The sequence below is a fragment of the Trematomus bernacchii genome, unplaced genomic scaffold, assembly GCF_902827165.1.
Source record: "Trematomus bernacchii unplaced genomic scaffold, fTreBer1.1, whole genome shotgun sequence".
Lineage (NCBI taxonomy): Eukaryota > Metazoa > Chordata > Actinopteri > Perciformes > Nototheniidae > Trematomus > Trematomus bernacchii.
In genome coordinates, this window is record NW_022987727.1 from 6922385 (window position 1) to 6950366 (window position 27982).

At 42.2% G+C, this 27982-nt stretch overlaps 1 protein-coding gene across 5 annotated transcripts in view; it reads right to left on the minus strand.

The window, feature by feature from the left end:
• Positions 1-26165, minus strand: part of LOC117494204 (uncharacterized protein KIAA1755-like) — a 46950-nt gene extending 20785 nt beyond the window's left edge. For 4 of the 5 annotated variants that reach the window (XR_004557057.1, XR_004557058.1, XM_034144984.1 and 1 more), the window contains exons 1-21: positions 25857-26165; positions 17683-17880; positions 15325-17530; positions 14145-14345; positions 13645-13765; positions 13389-13482; positions 12913-12999; positions 12302-12418; positions 12114-12212; positions 9650-9801; positions 9387-9525; positions 9110-9232; positions 8822-9019; positions 7479-8170; positions 6619-7071; positions 5681-5930; positions 1865-1954; positions 1141-1467; positions 879-1049; positions 530-707; positions 323-439 (exon numbers count right to left, since the gene is read on the minus strand). Coding sequence is in view for 3 of the 5 variants with exons in the window: in XM_034144984.1 (XP_034000875.1) it covers positions 323-439; positions 530-707; positions 879-1049; positions 1141-1467; positions 1865-1954; positions 5681-5930; positions 6619-7071; positions 7479-8170; positions 8822-9019; positions 9110-9232; positions 9387-9525; positions 9650-9801; positions 12114-12212; positions 12302-12418; positions 12913-12999; positions 13389-13482; positions 13645-13765; positions 14145-14345; positions 15325-17530; positions 17683-17880; positions 25857-25859 (6016 nt within the window). In the remaining 2 variants the exon portion in view is untranslated. The remainder of the gene's footprint in view (positions 1-322; positions 440-529; positions 708-878; positions 1050-1140; positions 1468-1864; positions 1955-5680; positions 5931-6618; positions 7072-7478; positions 8171-8821; positions 9020-9109; positions 9233-9386; positions 9526-9649; positions 9802-12113; positions 12213-12301; positions 12419-12912; positions 13000-13388; positions 13483-13644; positions 13766-14144; positions 14346-15324; positions 17531-17682; positions 17881-25856) is intronic. The other variant, XM_034144986.1, reaches the window with a different exon arrangement.
• Positions 26166-27982: the final 1817 nt, after the last annotated feature.

Below are 27982 nucleotides of genomic sequence, written 5' to 3' on the forward strand. Positions count from 1 at the left end.
ACTAAAAACATGCATGTGAACCCAATGGTGACACTAAAGCAAATGTTGGGAATCCATCCAAATGCTGATATACTAGTGTCTGGTACTCTAAGTACTATCCAGACAACAGTTTTGGCAATTCAAAATAAATGAATATAGCTGAAATATTATATTGCACGATAAATAACATAAATGATGAAATATATTTAAACCTGTAGATTGAGTGTGTATTATGAAATAAGTAGGATTGAACTGAAAATTGAAAGTTGCAAAATGTTCTCTCTTCAGTAAAAAATATTCTGAAGCTTTCTAAAAATAAATGTTTGTGTGTGCAGCTTCTTACTTCTCCCAGGCAGGGCGCAGCTGACGGATCGATCACAGATGGCAGCATCGCTGGGTTGAATGTCCATAAAAGGTTTGCGGCCCATTCCCATGAAAACCCTCTCCTGCAAACGCAAATCTGAAACATATATATGAAATGTGTTTGTTTTAACCTGTGCAGCACTTAGTAAACTGTGCTAAGCTAAGTACTACATGTTGTAGCTACTACCTCTGCTGTGGGCGGCCTGATCCCACAGAATCCTCTCCAGGTCGGTGGTCCAGGCTTTCTTCACCTCCATGCTGGGGGCCTTCAGGGTGTAGGTGTCCCCACTTTTCCTCCTGCGGAACCAGATCTCAAAACACAAACCGCTCACACTGGAGTTGTGAGTCATCCCAATGTCGCTAGTCTGGGAGAGAAAACACAGAAAATACACTGGTAAAAATAATCAAGTGTGGTTGGATAATTCTGCTTCACTAGGAAGCATCAAAACTAACAAAAAACCAAGGAAGTAGAATATAGTGCATATCAAAATGAGGTTGAATATCAAGCATTTTGATAAAACAGGATGTGTGCTGACCTTGAATGACTGCTTGTAGACATAAACATCGTTGCCAATAACTGTCTTCTTAGTTTTGCTGAAGAGGATGAGATCTTCAAATAGAAAGATGCGGCGGACACATTTCTTCTTCCGGAAGAAAACATTGAACTCATCCTGGCGAATCAGCTGGCCCTGCTCCTTTAAATTCACCTGATAGCGCAGAGAGCAAAGCAGAAAATAAAACATTTGTATTGAACTGCTGTGTATCAAGTATTTGTTATATTTCATTGTATTATCTTACATCACAGTCCTGGATGGCGTCCATGGTGAGCAAATCGTTGCCATGACGCATTTGAAAGCGGACCAGATCTGCAGCAGCCTGGATCTCAGCCCTCTCTCGCTCCCTCTCCCTGCTCATCTGATCAGGCACATATGAACCCGGGCCGCTCACACTCTGTGGGCACATGCTGGAAGCGAGCAGTGAGTCCTGGATCATGTCTTTGGGCCTGTGTGAGCCAGACAGAGCCAGCATGTCCTGCAGCAGGAGGCTGTACTTGCTGATCCTCTGGATGGGCCTCAGCAGGTAGGAGGACAGGTCCATCATGTCCCCCAGCTCCTGCTGCTTCTTCTGCGGGGGGAAACAAAGTGTGAGTGTACATCTGTGAAGCATGGCAATAACACTCCCAGGGTGTGATGAAATGTATTACCTATTACAGTTAAAACAATTAGGGTTTAAGCACATGACTACAGAAAAATGCCTTAAATGAATGCAAACATGCCTGGGTTTGGGGGAAGCAAACATGAAATATAATAAATGAGACTTAAAGTTCCCCTATTATGCAAAATGCACTTTTTGATGTCTTTTATACATAAATATTTGTCCCCGGTGTGTCAGGAGACTCACAAAAAAACAAACATCTCTTTTCCTCCTTACCCACATTGAACCTGCTGTTGCATTCTTCGTACAATTGGTCATTTTATTGGGTGAGACATTCCTATAAGAGAAAAATAGGGCAGAAACTGACCTTGAAGATGTCATGGCGGCGGTGCAGGATCAGGGCGTCTGACAGTGGTTTGTTCTTGCTGTACAGAGCGTAGAGGCCAAAGCTCTCACTCTGTGGAAGAGCCCCAGGTTAAACCATATTAGAAAATATTAATAATTAAAAAAGCAGACAATTAACTCTTAGAAGCCACATATATATTCAATAATAAAACAGTATAGTATTGATCATCTGATTATTTGACTGAAATCCTGTAAGTGAAGTCTTCTAAATCTTGAGAGTAGGGTGGGATTACTTTTTATTAATTTCAAGACTAATTTCTTAAATTATTCAAATTAAATAATAATCAAAATTAAAGCTGCAAGCAGCGTTGAGCGGGTCTAGGCTGTTGTCCGCACGTCGACGTGTCACGTAGGTGTCTCAGGCCGATCGGACAACGTACATAGGAGTTACAGAAGTATCATAAACATTGTGTTTGAAAAAAATTACTACAGAGACACAAAATCTATTATAAAGAGACAAAAGAAACTACAAAGAGAGCGGCACAATAAACTACAAAGAGACACAAAATGACTGCAAAAAACACACATTAATAAACAATAAAGAGAAAATAATAGATACAAAAAAATAAACTACGGTCACTAGAGACAGAAAACCAAAGAAAAGGACTTCAAAGAGACACAAAATGAAGACAAATAGATACAGAGGGACTACAAAGAGACACAACACAACTACAAAATGACTTAAAAGAGACACAACAAGAATACGAAGAGACACAAAGACTTGAATAATAATACAATTATACAAAAATAACAATTATAATAGTAAAACATTTTGACCTGTTTCTAAATGTAAAGGTGTTATTTCATCCAATTGACACAAAATAAAATGGTTTTATACTATGCTCTTCACGGGAATAAAACTGCTTTTATTTAATTATGTTGGTTTTGTAGTTCCATTAAACATTGTGAAAAGGTTTCAAAACATCTGAAAACAGGAACTGAGGACAGATGTTCGACTCCCTTTTACTCGTTACTGGAATGAGTTTAAGAAATCTGCGTGGGTTAACAAAGGGTCAGCGCTGCAGAGAGAGTTTAAAAATGACCAATGTTAGACTCAGAACCACTATGATAAGGGTCAAGATAACCACAAAGAGACATAATGACAAAGGAATCTACCTAAAATGAGTAAAGAGAGACACAAAAATGAACTTAAAATGACGACCAAGAGACAAAATGACATAAAAATGAACTTAAAATGACAAAAAAGAGACACAATGACAAAACATCTACTTAAAATGACTAAAGCATAAACTTCAATGACGACAAAATTACTAAAATAAACTTAAAATGACAAAAAAGACACAAAAGGACTAAGAAATAAACTTAAAATGACGACAAAGAGACACAGAATGAATATAAAGTGATGCATAAATGCATAACAACTGCAAAGAGACTTAAAATATACTATAAAGAGAAACAAGGACACAACATTACTGCTTTCAAAGAAACAAAACAAGACAACAAACTAAAGAGAACAAAAACAAGCAGCGTTGAGCGGGTCTTCGACGCACCGCAGGCTGTTGTCCGCATGTCGACATTACGCAGATGTTTTCCGGACTCGGCCGTTAGCAAACGTGGGAGATTTCAGGCCGATCAGACAATATCTTTAGGAGTTAGAGCAGTAACACCAGGGTGCGTCCCTCCCTACAGACCGATCACGCGGACTGCGTGGGGCCTCACCTTGCAGAGGGGGCCTCATCTTGCAGAGGGGGCCTCACCTTGCAGAGGGGGCCTCACCTTGCAGAGGGGGCCTCACCTTGCAGAGGGGGCCTCACCTTGCAGAGGGGGCCTCATCTTGCGGAGGGAACCTCAACTGAGCCGAAAATGCAGCGCACCTATGCGCTTATGCGGCGCAATTAGTGTCGCGCGGCACGGTTTCACCGCTGCGAGGCTCCACTAGCACCCACGCCCAGTGTTCGAATTACCCATTTGCTTTCGGGGGAGCCCTATTTTTCAGTGCACATCCTGCTACTAAATATGTCACACGCACGCTCTGTTGACTGGCGCAGCAGTGCGGATTCGATCAATTGCTATAAAAACACTCTGCTACTACTACAGACGGTGTCACTACACCGGCGGCTGTGGCCGTTGTTGAAGCCTCTTCAGGCTCCGCATCGGCAGGCCTCTCCCTCGGTGTGGAGCTGTCAAACTCGACCCTAACGCCGCTAACAGCCGGCCAACTAAAAGTTGTTCCGTTCACGTTGTCATTTTTAGACTCCTTCGCTTCTTTGCTTGTGAATCCAAAAGCTGCGAGGCTTGGCTGTTTTCGTTTTGCCATATTTTTTATTACAAAGCCAGAGTTAAAAAAATATGTCAATATGAACATTTCAAATACCGCGCCGGCATCGCCACCATAACCATAGCAACGTAAGTAGCGTAAAGAATGCAGCGCCGCCACGTACAGATGGCAACACCCAGAAATATTCACAAATATAAAACAAATATTCAGAAACTGTAATGAACAATAACTATTATTTATTTCAAGAACTGTTATTTATAGAAACTCAACATTTCTAATCTGTGTGACACAAATATGCACGATTGTTTTGGGCTCCCCCTATTTATCTCAAAGTCGGCCTTCAGGGGAGCTCCCTCCCTCTTCGGGGGAGCCAAGCTCCCCCTGGCTCCCCCCCATTTCGAACAGTGCCCACGCCCCCCCCCCATCCCCCCCCGTCGACGCTCGCGAAACAGAGGGCCTCATCATATATCGTTGCATGGGGCCTCATGTTGGCCAGGGAGGGCCATGAGTAACACAAACATCGTGTTTGATGGCGAGTGATCTGTCGCCATGGCAACGAAATTTGATGACACCCCATAATACGCCTAGATGTGTTGATGGCTGCATCGTTATCAAACCTGTGAAGTTTTGGGCCGTTTGGAGCATGTTCAATGGAGTTATGAGAAAACCGTGTTTCATGGCAACGGCATTTGACGAAATCTCAAAACTGATACATATATGTCTTTAGGGCTGAACCGTTAGCACATAATGTGAAGTTTGAACACTTTTTGAGGAAAACGTACTATTGTCATATTGAGGTGTTGAGGGCCGGACCATTCACCATTATCTGAAGTCTGGTGCCGTTTGGACGATTTTCCATTGAGTTATGACAACACCATGTTTCATGGCATGGGATCTGTCGCCATGGTAACGGCATATGATGACACCCCATAATTGATATAGAGCTGTTGAGGGCCGGACCATTAGCCATCATTTGAAGTCTGGTGCTGTTTTTACTATTTTCATAGGAGTTACGACAACATCGTGTTTTTTGGCGAGAGATGCCATGGAAATGGCATATGTTGTCAGATTTGGCGTAGAGCTGTTGAGGCATGGACCGGTGATATACAAGTGAAGATTGGGGGACGATCGGACCGTGTCCATTGGAGTTACAGCGACATCGGGTTTTATGCCATGGTAACGTCACATTATGTCACATCAGATTTGACATAGAGCTGTTCAGGGCCACAGTGTTAACCATGGGGATGCTGTGGCTCAGTGGAATAGTGCGCTGAACTTCTGAATCAGGGGATAGCAAGTTCGAGTCCCACTGCAGTCAGCATGTCGTTGTGTCCCTGGGCAAGACACTTCACCCCAAATTGCACCTGTGGGGATTTCCCACAGTACTGAATGTATGTAAGTCGCTTTGGATAAAAGCGTCTAACAAGTAACATGTAATGTAATGTAATAAATATATATTAATGAGAATTTCTAATATTATACACAAACAAATTATTTATACAGTTATATATTTATGACAGTTGTGGAGTTACTCCTCACATGTCTGAGGAAGCAGCGGGCCACCATGGCGGGCTCCCTCTGGCAGGCCTCCAGCTCCGGCAGGAAATAGTGGCTGTGGAAGTCGTAAAGCTTCTCCAGGTTACCGAAGATGACGCCTCTCTTGCCCCGGAGGTCCTGGGGGATGTCGGGTCGGTCCAGCAGGGGGAGGTAGTGCGTCAGGATGTAGCCCAGAGAGCGGACGTACTCCCTCTCTGTGAACACCAGCTCCTCCAGGACACGCTGCAGCCTCCTGGGAACAAGACAGAAATAACTTCAGACCTAGGACACTCAAGAGCATATTCTTCATAAATATATTTATTAGCTAGTAGTATTTGCAAATAACAAATTGTATCTCTTCAACCGTTGAATACGTGTTCTCTGCATCTGTACAAAACAAATCATATAAGTAAATGTTTTTAATTCTCATATTGGTAGTTCTGTGAATACTAAGGTCACTCACAAATGCTTTGTACATTATTGTTTCTCACAATGTTACTCTGTGATTTCCTTGATTGGTTTTACAGCTAATTGATACTGAATTCTCAGATTTCCGGTATTTAGTTATATCTGAATTAGGTACTTGTAGTCGTAGTTTTTTAAACGTGCATTGAAAGCATATTGACAAAGTAATTTAACGTTTCAGCAGATGATACATTGACATGCTGTCCTTTTAATCTTACTCCATGCACTGTGATAGAAACAAACAAAAAGTTGACTAGTGCAAAAAGAGAGGGGAAGAGAAGCAGAGAAAACAGTACCTGTAGCACTTCATTGGAGGCTTAGAGGCAGAAAAGAGTGCATGACATTTCATTAAGACTTACAACATTAGTCAAATAAAGGCATGTCAATCAACTCAGAGAATTATATCTTGCAGAGACTAAGTCAGATTAATTAGATTAGTAATGCAAGCACACTTCACCCACATGAAGTAAACTTACAGTGCATTGCTGGCACTCTCCTGTGGATTTGCCGAACCAAAGGCCCCTTCATATCTCCCGATGGGCAGGCTGGAGTGTTTGCAGCCTAAAGTCCCGTCCCCCCCCGCCGCCCCCCGGTCGCTCATACAGGAGTCCTCGGAGCAGAAGCTGCCGTGTCGGGACAGCTGGAACTTCTGAGCCTCCTGGAGGATCCGACAGGACGGCTGGCCGTGGTGTGAGCAGGACGAAGAGGGGCGCCCCCGCTGCTCTGGAGGAGTGGAGGACCCCGCCGTCGCTGCTGCTGCTGTGATGCACGAGTCCTGGCTCACCGACCTGGATCCAAGACCTCGTCCCCATGGAAACCACTGGCAGCCGACAGTGTGGGACTGAGACAGAGCAGCGGCGTCCCTCTCGCTCCTCGCTCTGCTCGTCTGTCTCCTCCTTGTCTCTCTTTCTGTTCTCCTTGTCGTCCTACTATTAGATTATGAAAAGGCACCTTAACAGAGTATTTTACACAGTGGAAACATCACAGACCTTCACTTTAGAGGGAACAGATGAGATCAATCAATTCATGTTTTGCTCTGTAGAATGTCAAAAAAGTTGAAACATTACCATCCCACTTTTTTCAAAGTCCTGGTTAAGGTCTTTAAATGTTGTGTTTTGTCAGTCTAAAATATTATGATATAAAACATAGCATTATCTGCCATTTTCATAAAAAACGACTTAATCCATTAATAGATTGTTAAAATAGTTGATTGATGATTAATTATTTGTATGATTAGTCAACTAGTGTATTAGTTGACTAATCCAACCAAGAACTCTGAATCCTGATGAAAAATACCAAATCCTTCTCAAGTGAGATGAATGGACCAACATATTACCTGTGAGGAGACTGTGGAGGGACCTTTGACCCCTGGCTGTGATCTTCAGGTTTGATGTTAGAGCAGGCAGCAGATGTTGGGTCTGTGTTGTTGCTGCCCAGGATCGGCTTTCTCTTCCCTAAATCCACGGCTCCCGACACGATGCCCTCCCACTGCGGGTGACCAGGTCCGGGTGTTGACTGTACCACCAGACTCTGGCTCCCAGGCGACGGTGTCTGAACAGTAGTGCTCACCACATCAACATAATGACCTTCACACCAGCTGCTAGAGTCTGGTTCAGGGTGGAAAACCTCATCCACTTCCCGGATCCTCTCCTGAAGCTGCTGCCTGGCCTCCTGGCATCGCAGCCAGGCTACGTTCCAGACCTGCATCCCCCTGGAGCCCCTCAGGGCGCTGGCCTGGGCCTTCACTTCCTGAAATGTATCTGGGCTGAACTGGAGGAACCTGTCTTGGAAGGTCTGGAGGACGGAGGTGTCACTGCTGGACGGTATAACACTGGTGGTGGTTGGGTGGGATGCATCAGATGGGAAAAGGGATGCAGTGCTCGATCGAGGGTCTTGGTTGTGGCGCTGTATTGGCTGAGTGTTGGCTTGATTGACAGGTGCTGTATCCTGGTCACGGTTTTGCTTTTGGTAGATTCTGGATTGAGTCTGGTCCAGGTACTCAATGCATTCGCTGGCCAGAGCATTAGCCTATTTCGAGATATGAGAAGTTGTTTTTATTATTCATGATAAGAAATGTTCATGCTCTCATCTACTTCTTTAATATCATGTTACCCTCCACAGACATACATTTTATAACCTGACACAAATGTCAGCGAAGAAGAAGCAGGATTGCACTTCACTATCATAAATCAGCACATACAAAAACTGCTTTCTTGAAAGTGATTAAATCTCTGTGAAAGAGCAAAAAATGCATTGCAATGGCTTTCATTTCTAAGTAATGACCTTTAATTATTCATTTGAAATCATCCTAAAAGAGTAAGGAGTGTTTAGGCAACAACAAATTATTCATTTTCATGATTTCTCCACAACAAAAAACGTATTGACTAAAAAATACTTCAATGTACTAAATTTGACGAGGAATTACTGTATTTAGAGAAGTATTTGAAAACCCTTTTCAGTTACATTGATGCGTGATTGGTTATTGTTGGCCCTGCATCATTCTGCAACAAGGATGTATAGTGGTTATAGTAATAGTATACGGTATACTGTATGCATGAATGCGCAAAGTTATATTTGCAAATAATTATCAGAACACTATTTGGGGTAAAAGCACTAGCTGTATACGAAGCTTGAATACTTGAATGTTTACTGATAACTGTTGTAATGTCTCACACCAACCTGCTCACAGAAATCACACACGTTGACCATGGTCTGCAGCTCCCTGCCACAGGCCTCTGCTCTGCACAGGAACTCCTCCAGGCCTGACTTGAAGGAGCAGACTAGAGTCCAGAACTCCTCCGTCTCTGGGTAGGAGAGCCCACTCTGCTGGAGGAGGTCTGCCTCTGACACTAACGTCATGGCGTGGTGTCTGCGGTCCTGCAGGAGGAGGGAGAGAGAGATTCAGACAGGTGGACGGACAGAGGCACCCAAACACACGATAATAGCCACAAGAAAACATAGACTCACATTAGCTTCAATGAGGAAGCGAGTGAAGCTGTTGAGGGTCTGCTCCATTTGCTCTCCAGAGTCCTCGACTGACTCAGCCTCGGGCAGGTGGCGCTCTCCCTCTACAGTCAACCACTGTTGCATCTGCAGGGAAGGGAGAGGCAAAGCAATATTGTGTTTGTTAGTATGAGCATGTACATGTGTAACTTACTTTAAAAAGTCCTAATCTAATCAGTAAACTATTTATATGTATATGTGCGTATGTGTACGACTTCATTGATGAGCTTGGATAACTCACCTGCGTGAAGTGTCCCTCCATCTCTCTGAGTTGCAGCAGGTACTCCAGGTGTTCCACAGACATGTTGGACCTCTGCACGAGGACGTGAGCCTGCTCCTCCACGTAGTTGTACAGGCTGGACACCGAGTCCACTGCGTCACTGCACATGGGAGAAAGATAGATCATAGGCTTGAGAGAAATACAACTATTTAGTAAGAAAACAGAAACATTTCACCCCTCACAAAGACATTCAGTACATGTGAATGCAGTAGTGAGAGGTTTACCTGAGCTCCTCGCAGTGGGGGTACTTGAGGTCACTCTCCTTTCTTAACCTCGCCAGGACGGCCCCGCCCTCCCTCTGCAGTTCGACCAATCGACTGTCCTCCAGTACATTCCTCATCAGAGTCCTCTGGTCCACCATGCACTGCTGCACACACTGTTGGACAGAAATACATTTATATTAAAATGAGTTAGTCATACAATAATTCCTTCACATCAACATTTATGCTTCTTCCTTGTACATTCCGGTGGATTTACAATTTTTTCCAACTTTTAACAAATTGATAACTATAAGCCAGATATTTAAAGGTCCCATGTCATGGCCATTTCTACTGATCATAATTCCATTGTTGAGGTCTACTAGAATAGATTTATATTGTGCAATTTTCCAAAATCACATTGGTTTCTCATTCTCTGTATAGCATGTGTATTCACTCTCTGTCCTAAACGGCTTGTTGGAGCTCCTGCCCCCCCCCCCCCCCCTCCCTGTGAGCCCACTGTGCTCTGATTGGTCAGCTCGCCCACTCTGTTCTGATGAGTCCACCACCGTTACAGCGGAACATCAGTGATTATGTGTTACAATGGCGTTAGCAGTGGTGTAGTGGTCGTTGGACGCGGGCAGCACCGTGTGTGTGACCAGGTGTCCCACAAATTGAGACTATGTCCCGCATTTGGGCGACACTCGCGCAGAAAGGCCGGCTCCGTTCGCGGGGTCTGCGGGACGGCGGGACACGGCGAGGCCTGGCCCGAGCTCGGCCGGAGAACACACACACACACCCGCAGCCTGGCTGTGGGTCTGTGTGTGTGCTTGGACCGGGCCCGGGCCGGGCCTCGCCCAGATTTCATCCAGGATTTGGGCCCGCCCAGGAGAAATCAGGGCTGAATAAATTAATAAATAAAAAAAATTATAATTATGTTTATTGTTGTTATTTGTAGGGCTTTGTCCTAATATTTATGTTTGTATTAAACTATGTAGAAAGATTAGTTTAATATAATTTTTTTATTTTGCTAGGAAATTCTGAATGAAATTCTGAATGAAAGTCAGCACGCGAGACTGGTTTTTCGCTGGGTTGAGTCGTGTGTGGGTTTTTTTTTAAGTGTGTTTTTTTTTAAGTGAGATGCGGCACAGCAGCCTGTCAGTTTACTCTTGCTAGGTTATTTTGGCTATTATCATTTATATTTATCTGCAACAATGGATATCAGGAAGTGGTTCACGAACAAAAAGAGCTCACAAAAGGAATATGGCAACTCAGCGCCAGATGCAAGCACATTAGAAGAAATCAGTTACGTTACCAACGAGCTAGCAAGGCAGCCAGGGACAAGGGAGGCTGGCAAGAGGCAATCAATTATATTTTGAAGAGAAATTGACTCTCAAGCCCTCTCACAAACTCCTGCTCTGTGCGCAAGCAGACCGCTGCACACGCTCTCTCCCTCGCTCTCTCCCTCGCTCAACCTCTCTCTCTCTCCCTTTCTCTCCCTCGCTCAACCTCTCCACCCTGCGTGCTCGCTCAAGTTGGCACAGTGTTACAAATGTGCCACAAAACCAACCAATGGATGTATAATAAGACCGTCAACAACCTGATGGCAACCTAAAACCCCTCTCTTTCCGTATCTCAGATAGAAGATATGATTGGAGACGAAACAATCGTCCCCCCCCCGTTGACAATTCACGAGCATCGATCCAACCCCTAACCCCCACCCAATTCGCGTAGGGGTCGTTGTTACGTCACTTGGTTCCCGGAAGAAAAAAATGGAAAAATAAAATCTCCAACGAGGCGTTCTGGGGCAGCATATAGAGACATCTTTTCTGTGTTAGAGTTTTACTCGCTACAGGGTGTACTTTGAGGGTTTGTGACTCTGCAGACCGTTTACATGCATAAAAAGCTACATAACACACAAGGGGACGGGTAATAACCGGAAAGCATGACATGGGACCTTTAAACAGAATTTGTATATCAATGGATCTATGTTTTAAGTTTCTACTGTAAAAAAAACCATATAAACTTACTGAGTTAAATAAAGGTGGGGTGTGTAATTTATTTCAGAAACACTTTTTGTTATATTCCATGGAATGCTCTTAACATCCCGATAGCAATGAATACATTAAATGCTTTGACAATAAATACAAAAATTCATCTGTAGAAGCCGACAAGCCGTGGCGCTGTAAAAAGCACGACCAATCATCTGAGCCGGCCCGGCTAAAGTAACTGGATGGCCTACCTGCCTGTCAGCCTTCCATCTCGTGCACAAACTTATCTCGTGCCCTCATTGGTCATGTGTGTGTGTTGGAGGAGGGGCTCTGTAAGGAAGTCTGAAGGAAGGGGCAGATTTTCTTCGGCTGCGTAGTTTCAAATTCTAGCGCACTCGAGCTGGTTTCTCCATTCTTATCTACCCTACCTTTAAATAACTGAAGATAATCACAGCTTTTAATACCTAAATTACATGAGTAAGCAGTCAAAAGAAAGGTACCTGTACAGTGTCGGTCCTCTGGGGCTCCTCTAACCTACTGATGGCTCTCAGTAGAAGGCTGGATGCCTCATGAAGATCAGACACAAATGGGAAGAGTTTCTAGAGAATAAAAGATGTGGACAGGAGTAAATCATGATGAAAGTACTCCATTAAAGAAGAGCAGCAGGTAATGTGCTGTCATGTCTCACCTGGTGCAGCTCTATCCAGTCACAGGGGCTGTGAGACATCGCTCCGTCCAGACGAGAGCTTAGCTGACTCGCCTCCACCAGCTTCAACAGGGCTTTCATCGACGTCACCACTTCAGTCTGCTTAGAGGACACAAGTGTCAGAAATACATCCACATGTTTCATTCCAAAGAATAAACAACGGAGAAATTCTAGCGTCATTATTTGCAACATAACCCCCTTTGTGTTTTTTACTAAACATTGGATTATCCATCGGTTAATATTTAACCCTAAACAAAGCAAACATGTCTGAAGGTAAATGCAAGTCATGTTGTGGCTCACAAATGTTGATTGTCAAATGCTGTTCAAATATCTTTCTGGATTAGTGAGAATGGATTTAAAACATCATTAGGATTTATCCTCTGGAGACAATAAAAGTCGCATTTTCATGGTAATCCATCTTTTATCAAGATATTCTACTCAAAGTGAGTATCCAACAAATTAACTGACAAACACATTTTTCATCCCTATAGCCACGCTGGTAGCATGGCTGAAAACAACCTTCAATCAAATGTTACAGCTACCCAAATGAATATGAAACTAACAAGAGTTAGAGAAAGTGGGAGAAAGCTGACCTGGATGCCGGGACACCGCTCTGGCTGAAGATTTCTGTCCTTGTCCACCAGCAGCACGAAACTGTTTACTGCGTGCGGAGTCAGCTCCTGAAACAGTTTATCACTATAGATCTATTCAACTACACTCATGCATCCTCCAGGTAAACCCTGTTATTGATCATCACAAATAAATCATAGGACACTTGAAAGGCCATAAACATATGTAAGTAATCGAAATTATTTTCTTTTTCAATCTTATAAACAAAATGTAATGAAAAAAAAACGTTTTATTTGTTAGACAATATATTACACCATTAATTGCAAAACAATCTTTGTTACATTAGACAGATATATTCAACAATCTGGAGTATGTTGATGCTCAGGAGCTGCTACATTATTCAGCATTGACATTTTACACATTTTACTAGACTGCTTTCAGAAAAAAACACCCACAGTTGACGCTGAAAGCTGTAGTCAGCTGTTTCTCTGCTCATTACCTGAAGCGTCATCAAGGCCTTGTAGAGCTGCGGCTGAGGATTTATCTTCCTCGAATCAAAAATAAGAGTCATCCCAGCTTCTCTGATTTCTCTCCTGGATCCAGAAAATAAAAAGCCAATAAATACACAACCACAATAAAACAGACATGACCACAACAATGCTAACACTTCCTTGTAGATTGACTTTAAATACACAGGGTTTGTTAAAGCCTGGTTAATTAATGTCTTCATGGTTTTACTGGCATATGGATGTGACCTGGTGATGGTGCGGAAGTAGAGCAGCATCTGGAAGAGCTCCTGGCTGGTGACAGCTGATCTCCATCCCTGGTGATGTCCGTACAGCTCCACGATCGCCCGGCCTGTCCTGTCTCTGCCGCCTGAAGGGGTGAGAGAGAGGAAAGATCAGGGGACATGCTGTTCTCTGGGAGAATGAACAGTAATTTATTGACCTCTAAAAGAGAGAATAGAGAGAATAAAGCATCCACTTTGTTATACTTTTCAATAGATGTGTTTGACCATGAATCCCAGTGTTGCTCATGCTGACACTTGAGGAGGATTACAAAGGAGGGAGGCTTCTTTATATTTAAATAGAAAAGGTAATCTTACAATATTCAATATGCTAGCTATTATTTAATTAAATACAATTATTTTATTTGTTCTCATTTGTACATGTGTTCTGTTAATGCAGAGCAAAGAACAATGTATATTGATTCATTTGATCATCGTGGTTATTTGCTGTGTCTCAAACGAACTCACCGGTGAGAGCTGCCACTCCTAAGTAGAGGGGGTGGGCTCTGGGGTCCGGGGACCCCAGGGGGAGGTGGTCCGGTCTGGGACGGGTGGAGGTGGGCTGGGACATCTTCTGTGTCTCTGCTGCTTGAATTGGATCTGTCTGTGACGGCTTCTCCGTCTGATGGCCATCTCTGCTGCTGAACGTACTGCCAGGCTGAGCAGCTTCTGTGGAGAGTGGACACATGTGACTGGTTTTAATCCGCTACACAACAACGTAGGGCTGTGCAATTAATCGTATTTTAATCTCGATTACGATTTTGGCTTGCAACGATTACGAAAACAACGTAATCGAAATAAAACGATTATTATTTTTATAAAAAAAAAAGAAGAAATGTAATTATTATTTTTTAATTTTTTTTTTTTTTCAGTTGAATTCTACTTAAGGTTCAGGGTAATCAACTGTTAAAAACATACTGTTCACATTTTTGTTTCAATAAATGGATGTTTTCAAAGTAAATGGATAATCGTTTTTAATAATCGTGATATCAATTATTGACCAAAATAATCGTGATTAGGATTTTTGCCATAATCGCACAGCCCTACAACAACGTGTTAGTTATTAGGTAAAGATGCTTATTACCATCATTGTGTTCTAATAAGACCACATAAGTGTTACTAGAGCATCATAAACATGTTTTTTGTTAGATTATAAGACATTTATAAGCACTTACAAGTCACTTACAAGTCACTTTTAAAACGTTCATAGACAAAATCCGTATTAGATTTGAGTTTTTAAAGGTTTTAATGCATTTCAATGTATAACTGGTAGCTGTAAATAGCATAATTCACTGTTAGTAAGTGCATAGTTAGCTACAAAAAATAAAATGATTTATCTTAAGATAGCAACAACAAGGTTTGTAAAGGTAAGGTACGTTAGTCAATACATGTATCTGTATTGCTATTAGAAAATAATTATAAGGAACTTCTAGGTTTTTTTTTAACAATCTAAAGCAATCTATAAACTGGTAACAAGTTATTTAAAATTATTTAAATGTAACAAGTGTGTGAATGAGTGTTTGTAATACTACTAAACGCTTATTAGAAGCACCTTTATGTAAGTTCTACGCAATTATGAAATTCACAACCTCCTGCTAAAGGTCTGACCAGAGTAGAATAAGTGAAAAGAACAAGATGACATTAGTACCTGGAGCTGCCATATTCCTCCTGTTGATCTTGGGTGAAACCAGTCCAAAGGCTGTGCTGTTTTTACATTTCACCACATGCAGCTGGGGAATCGTTCCACAGGAGCCGGAGTTGTCTTTTCTCCGAACATTTTGACCTTCAACAATGACCAGCGAACACTTCTCAGAGGTGTCCACCACAGCTGTGGACAGGGAGGAACATCTGCCATCAGACATGGACTCCGGTCTGTTCTGCGACGCTGAAAGAGGAAAGTTAGCACTCACTCCCGTGGAAATGGTTCTGCTTTGTAGCCTTTCACAAGGCTTGAGGTTCACCGCTGAGATTTCAGAGGAAGTAAACGGTAATCCGCCGTGTTTAACAGAGATGACATCTGACTGATTGTTTGAACTAGACAAAGCTCTATTAGTGATTGTCCTCGTTCCTGCCGCTACATTTGTCCCGTTTACATTGTGTAAATTGCCACAAGTTTTGGCAGAGTGTGCATCCCTTGGTTCCCTAAATGGCTGAGTGGTCCTTTCAGGTGTTGCTTCTGGTAGCCCACCACATTTTAAAGCATGTGTTCCCCTGTAATCCATACAGGGGGCATTGTTTGTATCTCCTGTTTTCCAATATGGAACAGTGTTTTTTTCTCCCGACTCCTCACAGACCGAGGAAGGAGGCTGCTGTTGCGTAGCAGGGTTAATCCACATTCCTTGAACATTACACCGCGGATCCTCTGTCTCTGGTAGTCTTTCATCACACTTAGAGAAACCATCCTCCTCCACCATTGCCAACATGTGCCCCTTCTCCTGTTTAAAGTTGACAGGGTTGTTTATAGCAGCCTGGTAGGAGTCCCTGTATCGACACTTCAGCTCCGGAGCCCTGGAGGCCTTTCCGCCTTGTCTTCTCCTCTGGCACGGGGTACAGGGTTTCTCTGAGAAGCGGGCACACTGAGAAACCTCCAGGGAGTCAGGGTGAGGCTGATGGGATTGGGAATGGTACGGAGGTGGTTTTTCAGACACATTGGGCCTAAATGATGCAGCCGCCTCTGGTCTAACATGACTTTGAGTTTGTGGCTTTGTGAGAAACTGCACCTGAGCTTGTGACTGGGCTTGAGGTGGATGACTCTGTGTTTGCCTGTGCGACTCCATTTGTGGATGTGGTGGCCTGTGTGGAAGTCTTTGCGTTTGTGGTTCAATGTGTGTGTGCGGTTGCATTTGCACTTCTAATTTCTGCCGTTCTTTAGTTGCTGACTTAGCTCTACTAAAAAGCATAGTTGCCTGAAGTATATCAATATATTCCCCTTCCTCCACAACTGGGCCTCTTCTGCTTATATCTTTAGGTTTTTGCGGCCCTATATTTTCAGAAACAATTCCAGCCTTTTCTTCACCTTTGCACCTAGTTGTATCGTCCCTTGCAGAAGTGCCTGCACCTGGAACAGTGCTTGTTTTTGGACCTGCCCCAGTAGAGCAGCTGTCCCAAGTATTAGGGGACACCCAGCCCACAGGCTTAGGCTCAGCTTCAGGTTGTTTAACTTTGACCGGCCGTGAGGAAGACGCAGCGCTAGTATCCACCAGGCGGAGTGACACAGCAATGCCGTGCCTCGCTGGACATATTCTGGTCTCCACGGAGAAGGAAGACGGATGAGAAGAAGATGATAAATTTGAATTATGAACGCTAACAGGATACTGTTTTGGTGCCGATTCTTTTGAAGGAGGAAGAGGAAATAAAGAATTTGAAGAAGAACTCTCAGGAAAATGAGGAAGAGGTGGAGGAATCGGAGGTAAAGGAGGATATGAAGGAGGATATGAAGGAGAAGCAGAGGCCATGCTACTCCCAGCACACAGCGGCACGTCCACAAAATCAGGCACAGCAACCCGTCCCCATGGTAACCTCACCACGCCCTGCTCGGTGGTTAGCAGGCAGCGGCTGAGAGGCGTTCCATGGCGGCCTTGGTTGATCTCTTCCAACCAGTCAGAGCTGAATATACAAGGATAGGAAGTCTCAGGGATGGGATTCTCCTCTACTACTTCCACCTCAAGCCCCTCCTCTTCCAGGAGGCTGCAGACTACGATGCGAGCTGATTGGTCACAGAAAGGGGCCACCTGGAGGTAGAAGTCGCCGGGCTGAAGTATCAGCGGGTTGATGGGAGCAAGGTGGACGACAACTTGGTCACGCAAACACAGAGGCCAGCCCTCACACAGGAATAGAACATCAGAGTACTGAGCCTAAAGGAGAGAAAATACTCAGATTCAGAAAGTATATAAGCTTATTTTTCTTATGAAAGCCCAGCTAGAAGATCTTTGGGCAGCTTTGTTTCATATCAACATAGGGAATGTAGGTGTCTTTATCCATAAGTGTATTATAAACAGTGACTTACACATGCAGCCTGTTGCACGCTGTCTAAGATGTGTTTGGCTGGCACCAGAAAGTCCAGCAGGCACCGCAGGGCATCCCCCCGATAACGGCTGTCTATGACTTGGAAGAGCTGGCTGAGGAGAGTGGGGGCGGTAGCCTCGAAGGGAGGGTACAGCACCGACAGCAGGTTCTGGATCGAGCTTTCCAGAGAATTAGGGTTCTGAAAACACAAGAGAGGAAACAAGGGCTCAATAAAAGCGCTGCTCGACATCCTACTGGTTCCTTGATGATACCCACTGCATCATTTACTGGTAACCCAGGCTATGATCTGTGGGTGCTGTACACTGTAGATGTGCACCACTCAGAACTTCCCACCAGGGACTCAGGATATAACGGCCAAATGCTGGAAAAAGTGACTTTATTCTAAATAGATTGATACCTTATTTATCCCAATGGAAATGTAGGCATTCAAACACTGATGAACACAGGAATGGCACTAATGAAGGTAATGCAAATAGTGATTAAATGTAAGTAATTAAATAATAAAGAATACAAATAGTGCAAGAATAATAAGGATTACATTGGTAATATAAAATACAGTACAAATTGAAGATAAATATATGAACAAACATAAACTCTGTCATCCTGCCAAACATTGTTCAAGAACTCAACCCTTCGTCCTGAATTAAAACAAATGATGATTCACTCTAATAGTGAGTTTGAAAATGTAATTGCCTTTTTTATTAATTTTATCAATTCTGGGTTGCTGCTACACATGCAACTAGATGATCAGATTATTGATTTAATTGAATTGAGTATACCATTGATTATATTAAGAAAATAGGTGAAATTGCCCATTTCAATTTCCTTAACAATATGTTATTCACAATTACATGATTCAGAGGAAGGCTTCAATCATTACATTTTAGAATTGATGAGAAAACTGATTTGATGCCTTATTAAAATGAGGATTTTCATCATTGATGTGAACTACAGAAGTCTGCAAAAGGCATTTACTTGAATTCCCTGTATGGCAAGGCACGTTTATTTATATAGCACATTTCAACAACACAAGGCAATTCAAAGTGCTTTACAAAAATAAAAGACATTAAGAGCATTAAGAAATAGTGCAGCGGAAACACGTTATAAAATGACATTTAAAAACAGTAATTGAAAAGCAAGATAATAAAATAAAGATAAAACATGAATAACACGGGTATAAAATACATGAATAAACCTGTCTATTAAAGCCTCCCCGAGACCTTTTTAAGTTTCCCAGAACCTCCCCTTTCTTTTTTAGATTCCCTGAATCTGGATTTTAAACCTATTTTTAAAACAGATACATATTACTGTGTAATGGACAGTACTGCTCCACAACAGGAAACCAGGAGTCAGTCACAATCATCTCCCTTGCGTCTCACAGTAAATTACACACATCTGTCCTCAGCCTGCTGAGAGAATAGCTACACAAACACAAACACTCTGCTCATCATTAAACATATAGTCAGCCTGCCTGACAGAAAACATCCACGTAAACACAGTGTGTTGCTCTGAGGCTAGCTCCCTCCTGGTCTTTGGTTTCACATTCCCTTTGACCTGAACTCATGGCCCGCTACCTACTTTTAGGCCCTGCTTTATTTAGAACCAGGCAAAGGCCACAGCAGAGGACCTCGGGGGTTAATGTATATACACGCATATCTGAGGCTCTGAGGAGATATATGGCAACAGGAAGGGTTGTGTGTGAATGTCCACGCAGAGCAGGAATGTTGCTGCCCTTTTTCCCCAGGGCTGTGTCCAGTGTCATTTACTGTGTGAGATTGCATCATGTCAGCGTAGGAGCCCGGAAACGCGTCCTAGTTTAAAAACCTTCCTGTCCAGAGTAGAATGAACCAGTTCATTTGCTTTTAATGAACATATGTTAAACTGTTTCATATATTTTAGTTAAAATCATTCCACTGAAAACATGGCTTCCCACTGTGGTGGAGAAGAAAAGCAAATATGGATGTATTAAGATGAAACAGATAGTAGTGAAAAGTAGTTACTTTGCGGTTAAATATTTTAAAACCTGAAATTAATACATACAATTTAATGCAAACTGTCAAACAGTAAATTAAGTAACAGTATAAAAAATGAATACATGAGCACTTTTGTAGCAAGTTAATTGTGCTTTTCACTGCATCAATAATAATAATACGAATGTAATAATATGATATAACAATGTAACAACTAAAGATGTGGCCCATTTAGCTGCAAAAGGAGTACATTTTAACTTAAAGGGGACCTATCATGCAAAATGCACTTTTGTACGTCTTTTATACATGAATATGTGTCCCCGGTGTGTCAGGGAACTCACCAAGTGTCAGAAAACACAACCCTCTCTCTTTTCCTCCATACCCAAATCTCTAAAAACGGGGCTGCAACGGAGCTGATTATTATTTGAATTTTTCTGACGTCAGAAAAGAGGTGCTCCGCCTATATGGGCAACTCTCCACCTATCAGGGGAATGAGAGACCGCTCGAAAGCGCTGGAGACGGTGTAGTACATATGCCAGGCCTGTAAGTGGCGCTGTAGTCTGCCACAAAAGCAGACCAGCCCTTGCAAAAACAGGGCTGGAAAAGAGCAAATAGAGCGAAATGAGGCATGGCTAAAATGCATGATCTGTTTGGTATTTTGAAAAAAAACTTCACAGACATGTTTTATAGGTATGGCCCTACAATATATGTTTCAAATATAGCATGATAGGTCCACTTTAAAGTACATTTATTGATTATACATACTAATTTCTTTAAATAAGTAAGAAATTAAATTCAGACGTTAAGTTAAGATTCAAGTATTTGAGGTATTAGTACTTTTAATTTAGATCATCTTGATACTTTTTCCCTCACTGCAGAGAAATGTGTGTTAGGGTGTGATGAAGTATGTCCCCTCAGACTAACACTGCTCTGTAACGCTCCAGCTCTGCTATCTGTTGTGCATCTCCTTCTCTGCACCTTTAAAAAGAAAACAATACAGCGCTTTGGTCCTTCCGTTTCTTATCTGCTTTCCCCCCTCACAACAACAGCCATCCACCCTCTCTGCCTTATAGCCTCACATTATGATCTCAAATGCTGGACTCTCAGCCAATCCTCAACCCCTACAGCTCCAGAAATAAAGACTGTGACTCACAGCTTTCTGGTCAGCCCGGCCACAACCCGCTGGGACAGGACATAGTGATGGTCATCAAGATAACAGAGGAAGGAGGAGGAGGAGGAGGAGGAGGAGGAGGAGGAAGAGGATGGTGGCAGACCCAGAAGCACGATACACAGAAGTGTATACTGTAAAGCACATTCAGTTCACAGCTCATAAAGTTAAATTAAATTAAAATGCTTGCCCGTCCTAGATAAAATGAACGCCTGCTTCATCACATTTGTTATAATCTCAGTGTTTCTTCTCTGTTGTCTGTGAAGGAGGTCTGGGATTCTGGGTGGCTGGAATTTAAAATGAATCTGAACTAAAGAAGAAAACTAAACAGTGGTGACGGGTTGGGTCTCCTGGCTACAGTGATAGGACATGCAAATGCTTTGAGCGCTTACAAAACAAGTGACATTTTACTTGGAGCGTGATAACACTGCTGGTAATATGAGTCAGCTTGGAGAATTTGAATAAAGAAAACATTTAGCAGCCGTGCTGAGTGTGTTTTATTGATGTGTTTATCTGTGTGTCAGTCTGCAGTATGTGGTGTATGAGAGGACTGCATGGACATGTCTTTCTGCCCGGGCACGCCAGCATACTGTTGCTGCAGATTCACACGGCTCAATATAAACACCCAGATCTCTCAGCTACTGAAATAAATTACGACTCACATTACTGTGGATAAGATGTCCCATAGCTGGAGCTGAGGACAGTTTGAATGTCTCTGTCCAGTAACATTATGAAACAGAAATAGTCTTAACACATTCCTGGTGTCAAGCAGCCTTGAGAAGAAATAAATATTTAACAATGATAGAAGGAGAGCATGATGACTTCATGCATTCCTTTAGGACATTTCTCCACTGATTTAACTGTGACATTGTGTATTTAATAGGTTTTTGGGGGTATTTCCCCTTTTTAAATTTGATGATATAGAGAAGGACAGGAAATGGTGGGAGAGGGAGAGGTGGTGACAGGTATTACAAAATCATTAACTAATTTCAATCATAAGAAAACAGATGAAATCATTAATATTGTTATTATAAATATCAACTTTATATCAAATCGTTATTTTACAGCTTCACACACTTATATAACATAAAGGTTGTCTTTACTTATTATTATTTATATAGCCGCTGTACCCCAACCCCCGCGTTTCAATAAAGAAGCATCACAAATATTCAGTCTGTGTAACATCATGTATACAAAATGCCTGAGAAATATGCAAAGTACAATAAGCACAAGTGATGTGAATCGGCCAAACTTGAAAGCCTCCACAGACTCTGATACTGCCTCTAAATAAGCATGAAAAGAATCCATTTCCTGTGTTTATGTCTGCGGTTTTTCATCTTTTCTATACAGATTCCCCACTGGATTACACTATCAAAAATGGTTTTCCTGCTGCCCACACAAAGAACAGCTGAAGGAAATTCATGATTAACGTACAGGAAGGACTTTATCACAATTTAATATCACAAGTTATGGAAACCTAATGGAACTACATCTCCCTACCAAACTTGAGTTTCAGGCATGGTCTTTGTTTTCAGTTAAAACGACAATGTATTTAGTTCAAATGAGTTTCAAACGGGAAACAGACAGAATAGACAGATGACTGTGTGCATGTCACCCTCCATTTAAATCACCTAAACAAAAGTATGAGTGTCCTGAGCACTTTCTAGTTTATTGAAATGATGCAGCTTCTACAAATAATGTCAATCAGCAGGTGGGACCCATGTCTCCAGTCAAGGCAAACACACACATGTTAATGTTACACGTCTATGGATGAATATAACAGTGATGTGTTTGTGTAAGATGACTGATATCACACTGGCAGTGAACATAAAGCATTGTTGGCAGCTTTTCATTCACACCTTGAGTGCTGTTTCATTTCAACATGGGGATTTATCGGCTCTTAACACTTCACACAAGATTAAAATCCTGCTATGTCTTTGGAGAGGACATCTGAGTATACAGAGGCAGACTTATACATTCATTCTGTTCCCTAAACAAGTTACCTATCCATCCTCCTGCTGTCAGGAAAGATCAGAGGAAGTGTGAGTCCTACATGTGACGGGAACATTCTTAAATACTGCCGATGCTGATTCAGCGAGGAGTCAAGGTCGGGGGGATTGAGGGTTTGCATTTTGGCCAATCAGCTAAATCGACTCCAGGAGCACTCTGCTGTATCCGACCTCGGTTGAAAAAGACTAAAACTTCAGCAAGCTTTCCACCTCACCATTTTAAATCAAATTACAATCCCAAATCTCTGCTGCAGGTGTTTGATATGGCTGTATTTCACACTCAACCATCACTTTATTAATAAGAAGCCACTGAACACAAGTAGGTGCATGTAGGCCAACAATAAAAGATGGATTTGAGCAAAGTGTATTGGTGATGAGTTAAGACAATGTTCACTATTATGAAGCATTTAAAATGTACTTATGTACTATCAATAACTATTATGTTAACTATTAAACTACATAAAAACAAAAAATCTGCACTATTTCTTCAAGTAGAAGTGTTTAATGGCAATTTGACATGACAAATAAGCATCAATAAGATTCAATCAATTTTAATCATTGCACTTAAAATGGAATCAATTATTTGGCTGTTCAAATCAGTTCCCCACATTGTTGTTGCCTTTGGAAATGGCCAAAATATAGATTTGAGATGAAAATGAATACAATATCCGGCCTTTTGACGTTGCCCAAAAACATATTTGTTATCTCTTTTGAACATTTGTAAATAATTTAGTACTCCTGTGCTATTTATAACTGGCAAATCTTCAGCATGGGAAGATAAAGGCCATTTTTGTCAAGGGGCATTTTATTTTGGGTTAGATTGATGCACCTGTTAGATACAATGTTGTTCCTTTTAGCCTTATCGCTGAGTCTTTAGACTAAAATGTGTGGTGGCTCACCACCTCATCACACCGGTTGACACCGGAGCACAGACCAGATCACACTGAGGTCGGACATAAACACAGGCTGAGCAGAGCTTCTGTACATGACCACGGAGGCACCAGCCGGCCAGACGGTATATTTAGTAGCTTCACAGGGATCAGCAAACCGGAGCGTGCGGAAGGCAAACACTAATCATGAAGGCCTTGATCAGCAGGACGGTTTGAAGGTGGCTGTAAAGTAGCAGTCAGGAAGCAGCGAGGCCTGTGTTTAAGTCATTAAAAACACGTCAGGGAATTATGAAAAAGCCATGACTTTAAGCGCGTATTTAAACTCATCGTGAGTGAGGTGACGTGTCTGCGCTGTGTGTGTGCAAGGCGTGTTATTACACCAAAGTGTGGCTTAGCTTTCACTGACACACTCATCTCATCTGTAATTAGCTCACAGCTGCTTAATGTAAGTCACACCGGCAGATTTCATAACAAACAACCAGAAACGATCACTTAGATACAGGACAAACAGGTGAAAACACAGATGAACTACACTCAGCAATGATTTCTCATACAGAAAGAGTGAAATAATTCCTTAAAGTGACACAAGTTTCTGTTTTTTCTTTGTAATATCATTGTAAACATGATTTGGTCAAACAAAACAAGACATTTATTCATGTATTATCAATCATGTTGCTGTGTACTCTGAACAAGGATTAAGCCAAGTTCCTAGCCAGTATAAACCATGTCAAAGGGAGGTGATGATTTGTAGTTTTGCAAACAGAGCTGTTAAACGTACTGTAGTGTATTTCCATTGAATCACCGGGAAAGGGACAAGGTGTCTTTCTGCTGAGAGAGAAGGGATGCTCTGTGTGAGCTGGTCAACACAGGAACAAATACCCAAACATTGAGGTCACTCCTAAAACAGGAATACTGGTTTCAACAACATGGCAAATATGCATGGAAACAGGGCGGGAAAATCACAGCAGTACACACACACATAGTGTCCTGCCAAATCAAACCTACAGGAGAGCTGGGCGGGCATTTTAAAATGCAGCTCCTTAACATCCTCCCAGTCAAAGTGAGCCAAACAAAATCTACTTCATGGGCAACGGGGCACACCCACTCTGCAGCCGAGGTGTGAGCCCGCATCCATTCACCATCAGCAGGATACGCAGTTTCTCAACAGGTTTATGCATTTTCCAAATCCTTACATCCGACAAAAGCTCTGACTTCAGGCATCCCCTCCCTGATGCTGTATGGCTGCCCCTCCTGTGTGACTCACATGCCAGTAAAGGGGTCCAGGAAGGAGGCAGATACAGTGGCTGGTTTGTGAAATCTGCCCTAATGCTCTGTAACCTGAGACCCTCACCTCGTGTCAAAACACTCGAGCAGAGAGCAGTCGCCAGCTATGAGAGCTATGCTGTACTTGTACACAGAGTACATGCATGTTTCAACATAAATGACTACTTGTCACAACGTAATAAATAAATGACAGCAAGAACAGGAGGCAGTGTTGTTACTGTCACATGTTACAAGGAAATTGAACATGAACCATTGAAGTTATAAGATGTTCAGGGCTGCCAGTCATGCTTATCATTATGTATATCAATTACATAATTTGATTAATAAACCATTTATTAATAACATTTCAGAAAATATGGGAACATTTTCAAGATTCTTATATTTGTCAAACCCCAAAGATATTCTGATGTACAAACAATATAAAAAGGATAAAGGTGGCAGACTTTCAATCAGCTTTTAAGAATTTTGGTTTGATGAATGTCAAACAATTAATGATTTGTCAAAATAGCTTTTAAGTTGTTAGACCAATTCATGAATTAACTTGTTGTGTCAGCGCTAAAGATGTTATTTAAGACTTTTAAGTCACCTTCTAAAGTTGGAGTAACATGAAGCACATCACCCTCCTCTGTCATCTCAGAGGTATATTACAGGGAAACTACGGATTATGAAGCTAAAACTCCCCTCCAGACGTAATTAGGCTAAAAAAACATATCTTTGAGGTGAATTTAAAGTTAAAATATGATTCGAGGGTGGGTCTAGGAAAAAAAACCTCAGACAGAATAGGATGAAAGTTCGAAACATCTCACAGCAAACAGAGCAGATTGTCATATTACCATCTTCCTTTCTGCATGCTGTCATTCCCATTCATCACAACAGCAGCGGTGTCTGAAATAATCCAAAAGGAGGGATAGTAATCTACAAAGCTGCTGCTCCTGGTCTCCGGCTGCTCCACCAAAATGAAATCCATTCTGCACCGACACTCGAGTGAGTGAGGACAACCTTAAGCCAGCGGGAAGAGCTTTGGTCAGGTCCTCAGCTGAGCCGCACTTAGTCGTTCATTAGTTTTCCTCTCTCTCTGTCAGACTCTGATGTACTGAGCTCTCTATGCTTCTCTGTGTTTGCTTTCGCTCGCAGAACCTCAAGTGTCGGGCGCTATGTTTGTCTGAGAGGGGCAGCATGACCAAACATGAGGAGAGAGGAAAGGGAGAGAGGAGAGAGGAGAGAGGGAGAGAGAGAAGCAAGGCTCACAGTAAATCCAAGAACATGCAAGTGCAAATTCTAAGGTTATTCTCACTGGCATCTGCTTACATTACACACACAGGGCAATAACACAGTCATAATTAGCGTATAATGCCAACGGGGTTTATGTGTTACCCACAATGTGAGAATTTACATTATAAACACTCACCTGGGGACAAAAAGCTGGTCTCTTTCTATTTCACTATTTTGTGCAGACTTTAAGATCAGGAGGGAATCAGTCACCCCCTCGAGGGTTACTGTAACAAGACGGCTACACTGGCACATTTATACATTGTTTTATAGGCTCATGTGACAAGGTAAATAAAAGTCTTCAAACTTGCCATTGAACTGAACACTGACTGAAGCTGCTCTGAAAAGTAGCTAAATATCTGTTCTCTGTATGTTTTACCTGGTCATGTCAAAGCGGAGAAAAGCAGCAGCAGAGGGATAAACTGACAGTGAGCGTTCATGTATTTGAGAATGTTGGCTTATGTTGTTATTATGTCATATCTATCATATTTATGCATGACTGTAAGTTACAATCATTCAGTTATTTTTAAATTAATGAGTCTTTCCATATGCTTGCTATCAATAAATACTTTCCTATACGAAAATAAAACATATCCACCAAAAGTCGTTTTTTGATATTCTGACACTAGATAATGTCACTTTAGTTTTACGAACTGTTTTGACTGCATTTCATTCCAGGGTATGATATGGTCATATTTAAGCCCTATTTGTGTGCATGTAATGGCTGATGTGATGCACTATTAAGAGTATAAAGAAATATCAGCTGAGTCTTACCCAGAAACTGAACAACTTGTTCATCATGATGTATCTGATGGTAGCGTGCCGAGTGCTTTGACTTCTGCAGTTGAGAACAACCCTCAGGACAACATGTTGATGTTGTTGATGTTTGTGTCGTCATGCTGTATACTGTGTGTGTGTGTGTGTGTGTGTGTGTGTGTGTGTGTGTGTGTGTGTGCGTGTGTGTGTGCGTGCGTGTGTGTGTGTCTGTTTGTGACAGCATGTCTGAGGTATTATGCTTGAGCAGAGTGAGCGTGTCCTCGCCAGAGGAGAGAAGCTGTTGATTCAACTGGTCGCAGCCAAGGCCTTGTCGCCCTTGTCCTCATCTCTCTCCCTTAAAATCCCCGTCTTACTGAGTCTCCCCCCCCTCTCTTCACTCATGCATATTATAAACAGGACATTTTTGCTTAATCCCAAATCTCTACCCGTCCTCCTTTGCTTCTTTGTCAGGTTGTCATTGTGAGTTATAATCTGTACAGAAACGGCTTTCCTGGTTAAAAATAAATGTTTAACAAAAAATAAATCCATGAAAGTGTGTGTGTGTGTGTGTGTGTGTGTGTGTGTGTGTGTGTGTGTGTGTGTGTGTGTGTGTGTGTGTGTGTGTGTGTTAGTCTGCGTGTTTGTTTACTTTGAAACCAAATGTTCACCTAAGCTGAGGATGACAACCGCTTGACTGTGACACCGACTTATACATGAAGGGCATTTGGTTTATGTGTATTCACATGTCGTTGCTGCGCAGACATTTAATTCACTCAGATTTCTCAAAACATATTTTGCATGTTAGCAGCACTGTTTCCACTAGTTGGTTGGAAATAGTACAACACTAGATTTATCAGTCAAATAAGGATAATGTTACCAATGGCAAGCAACTTAGAGAATCTCTTTTAACCTGGCTGGAACACTGGGTTGAAGT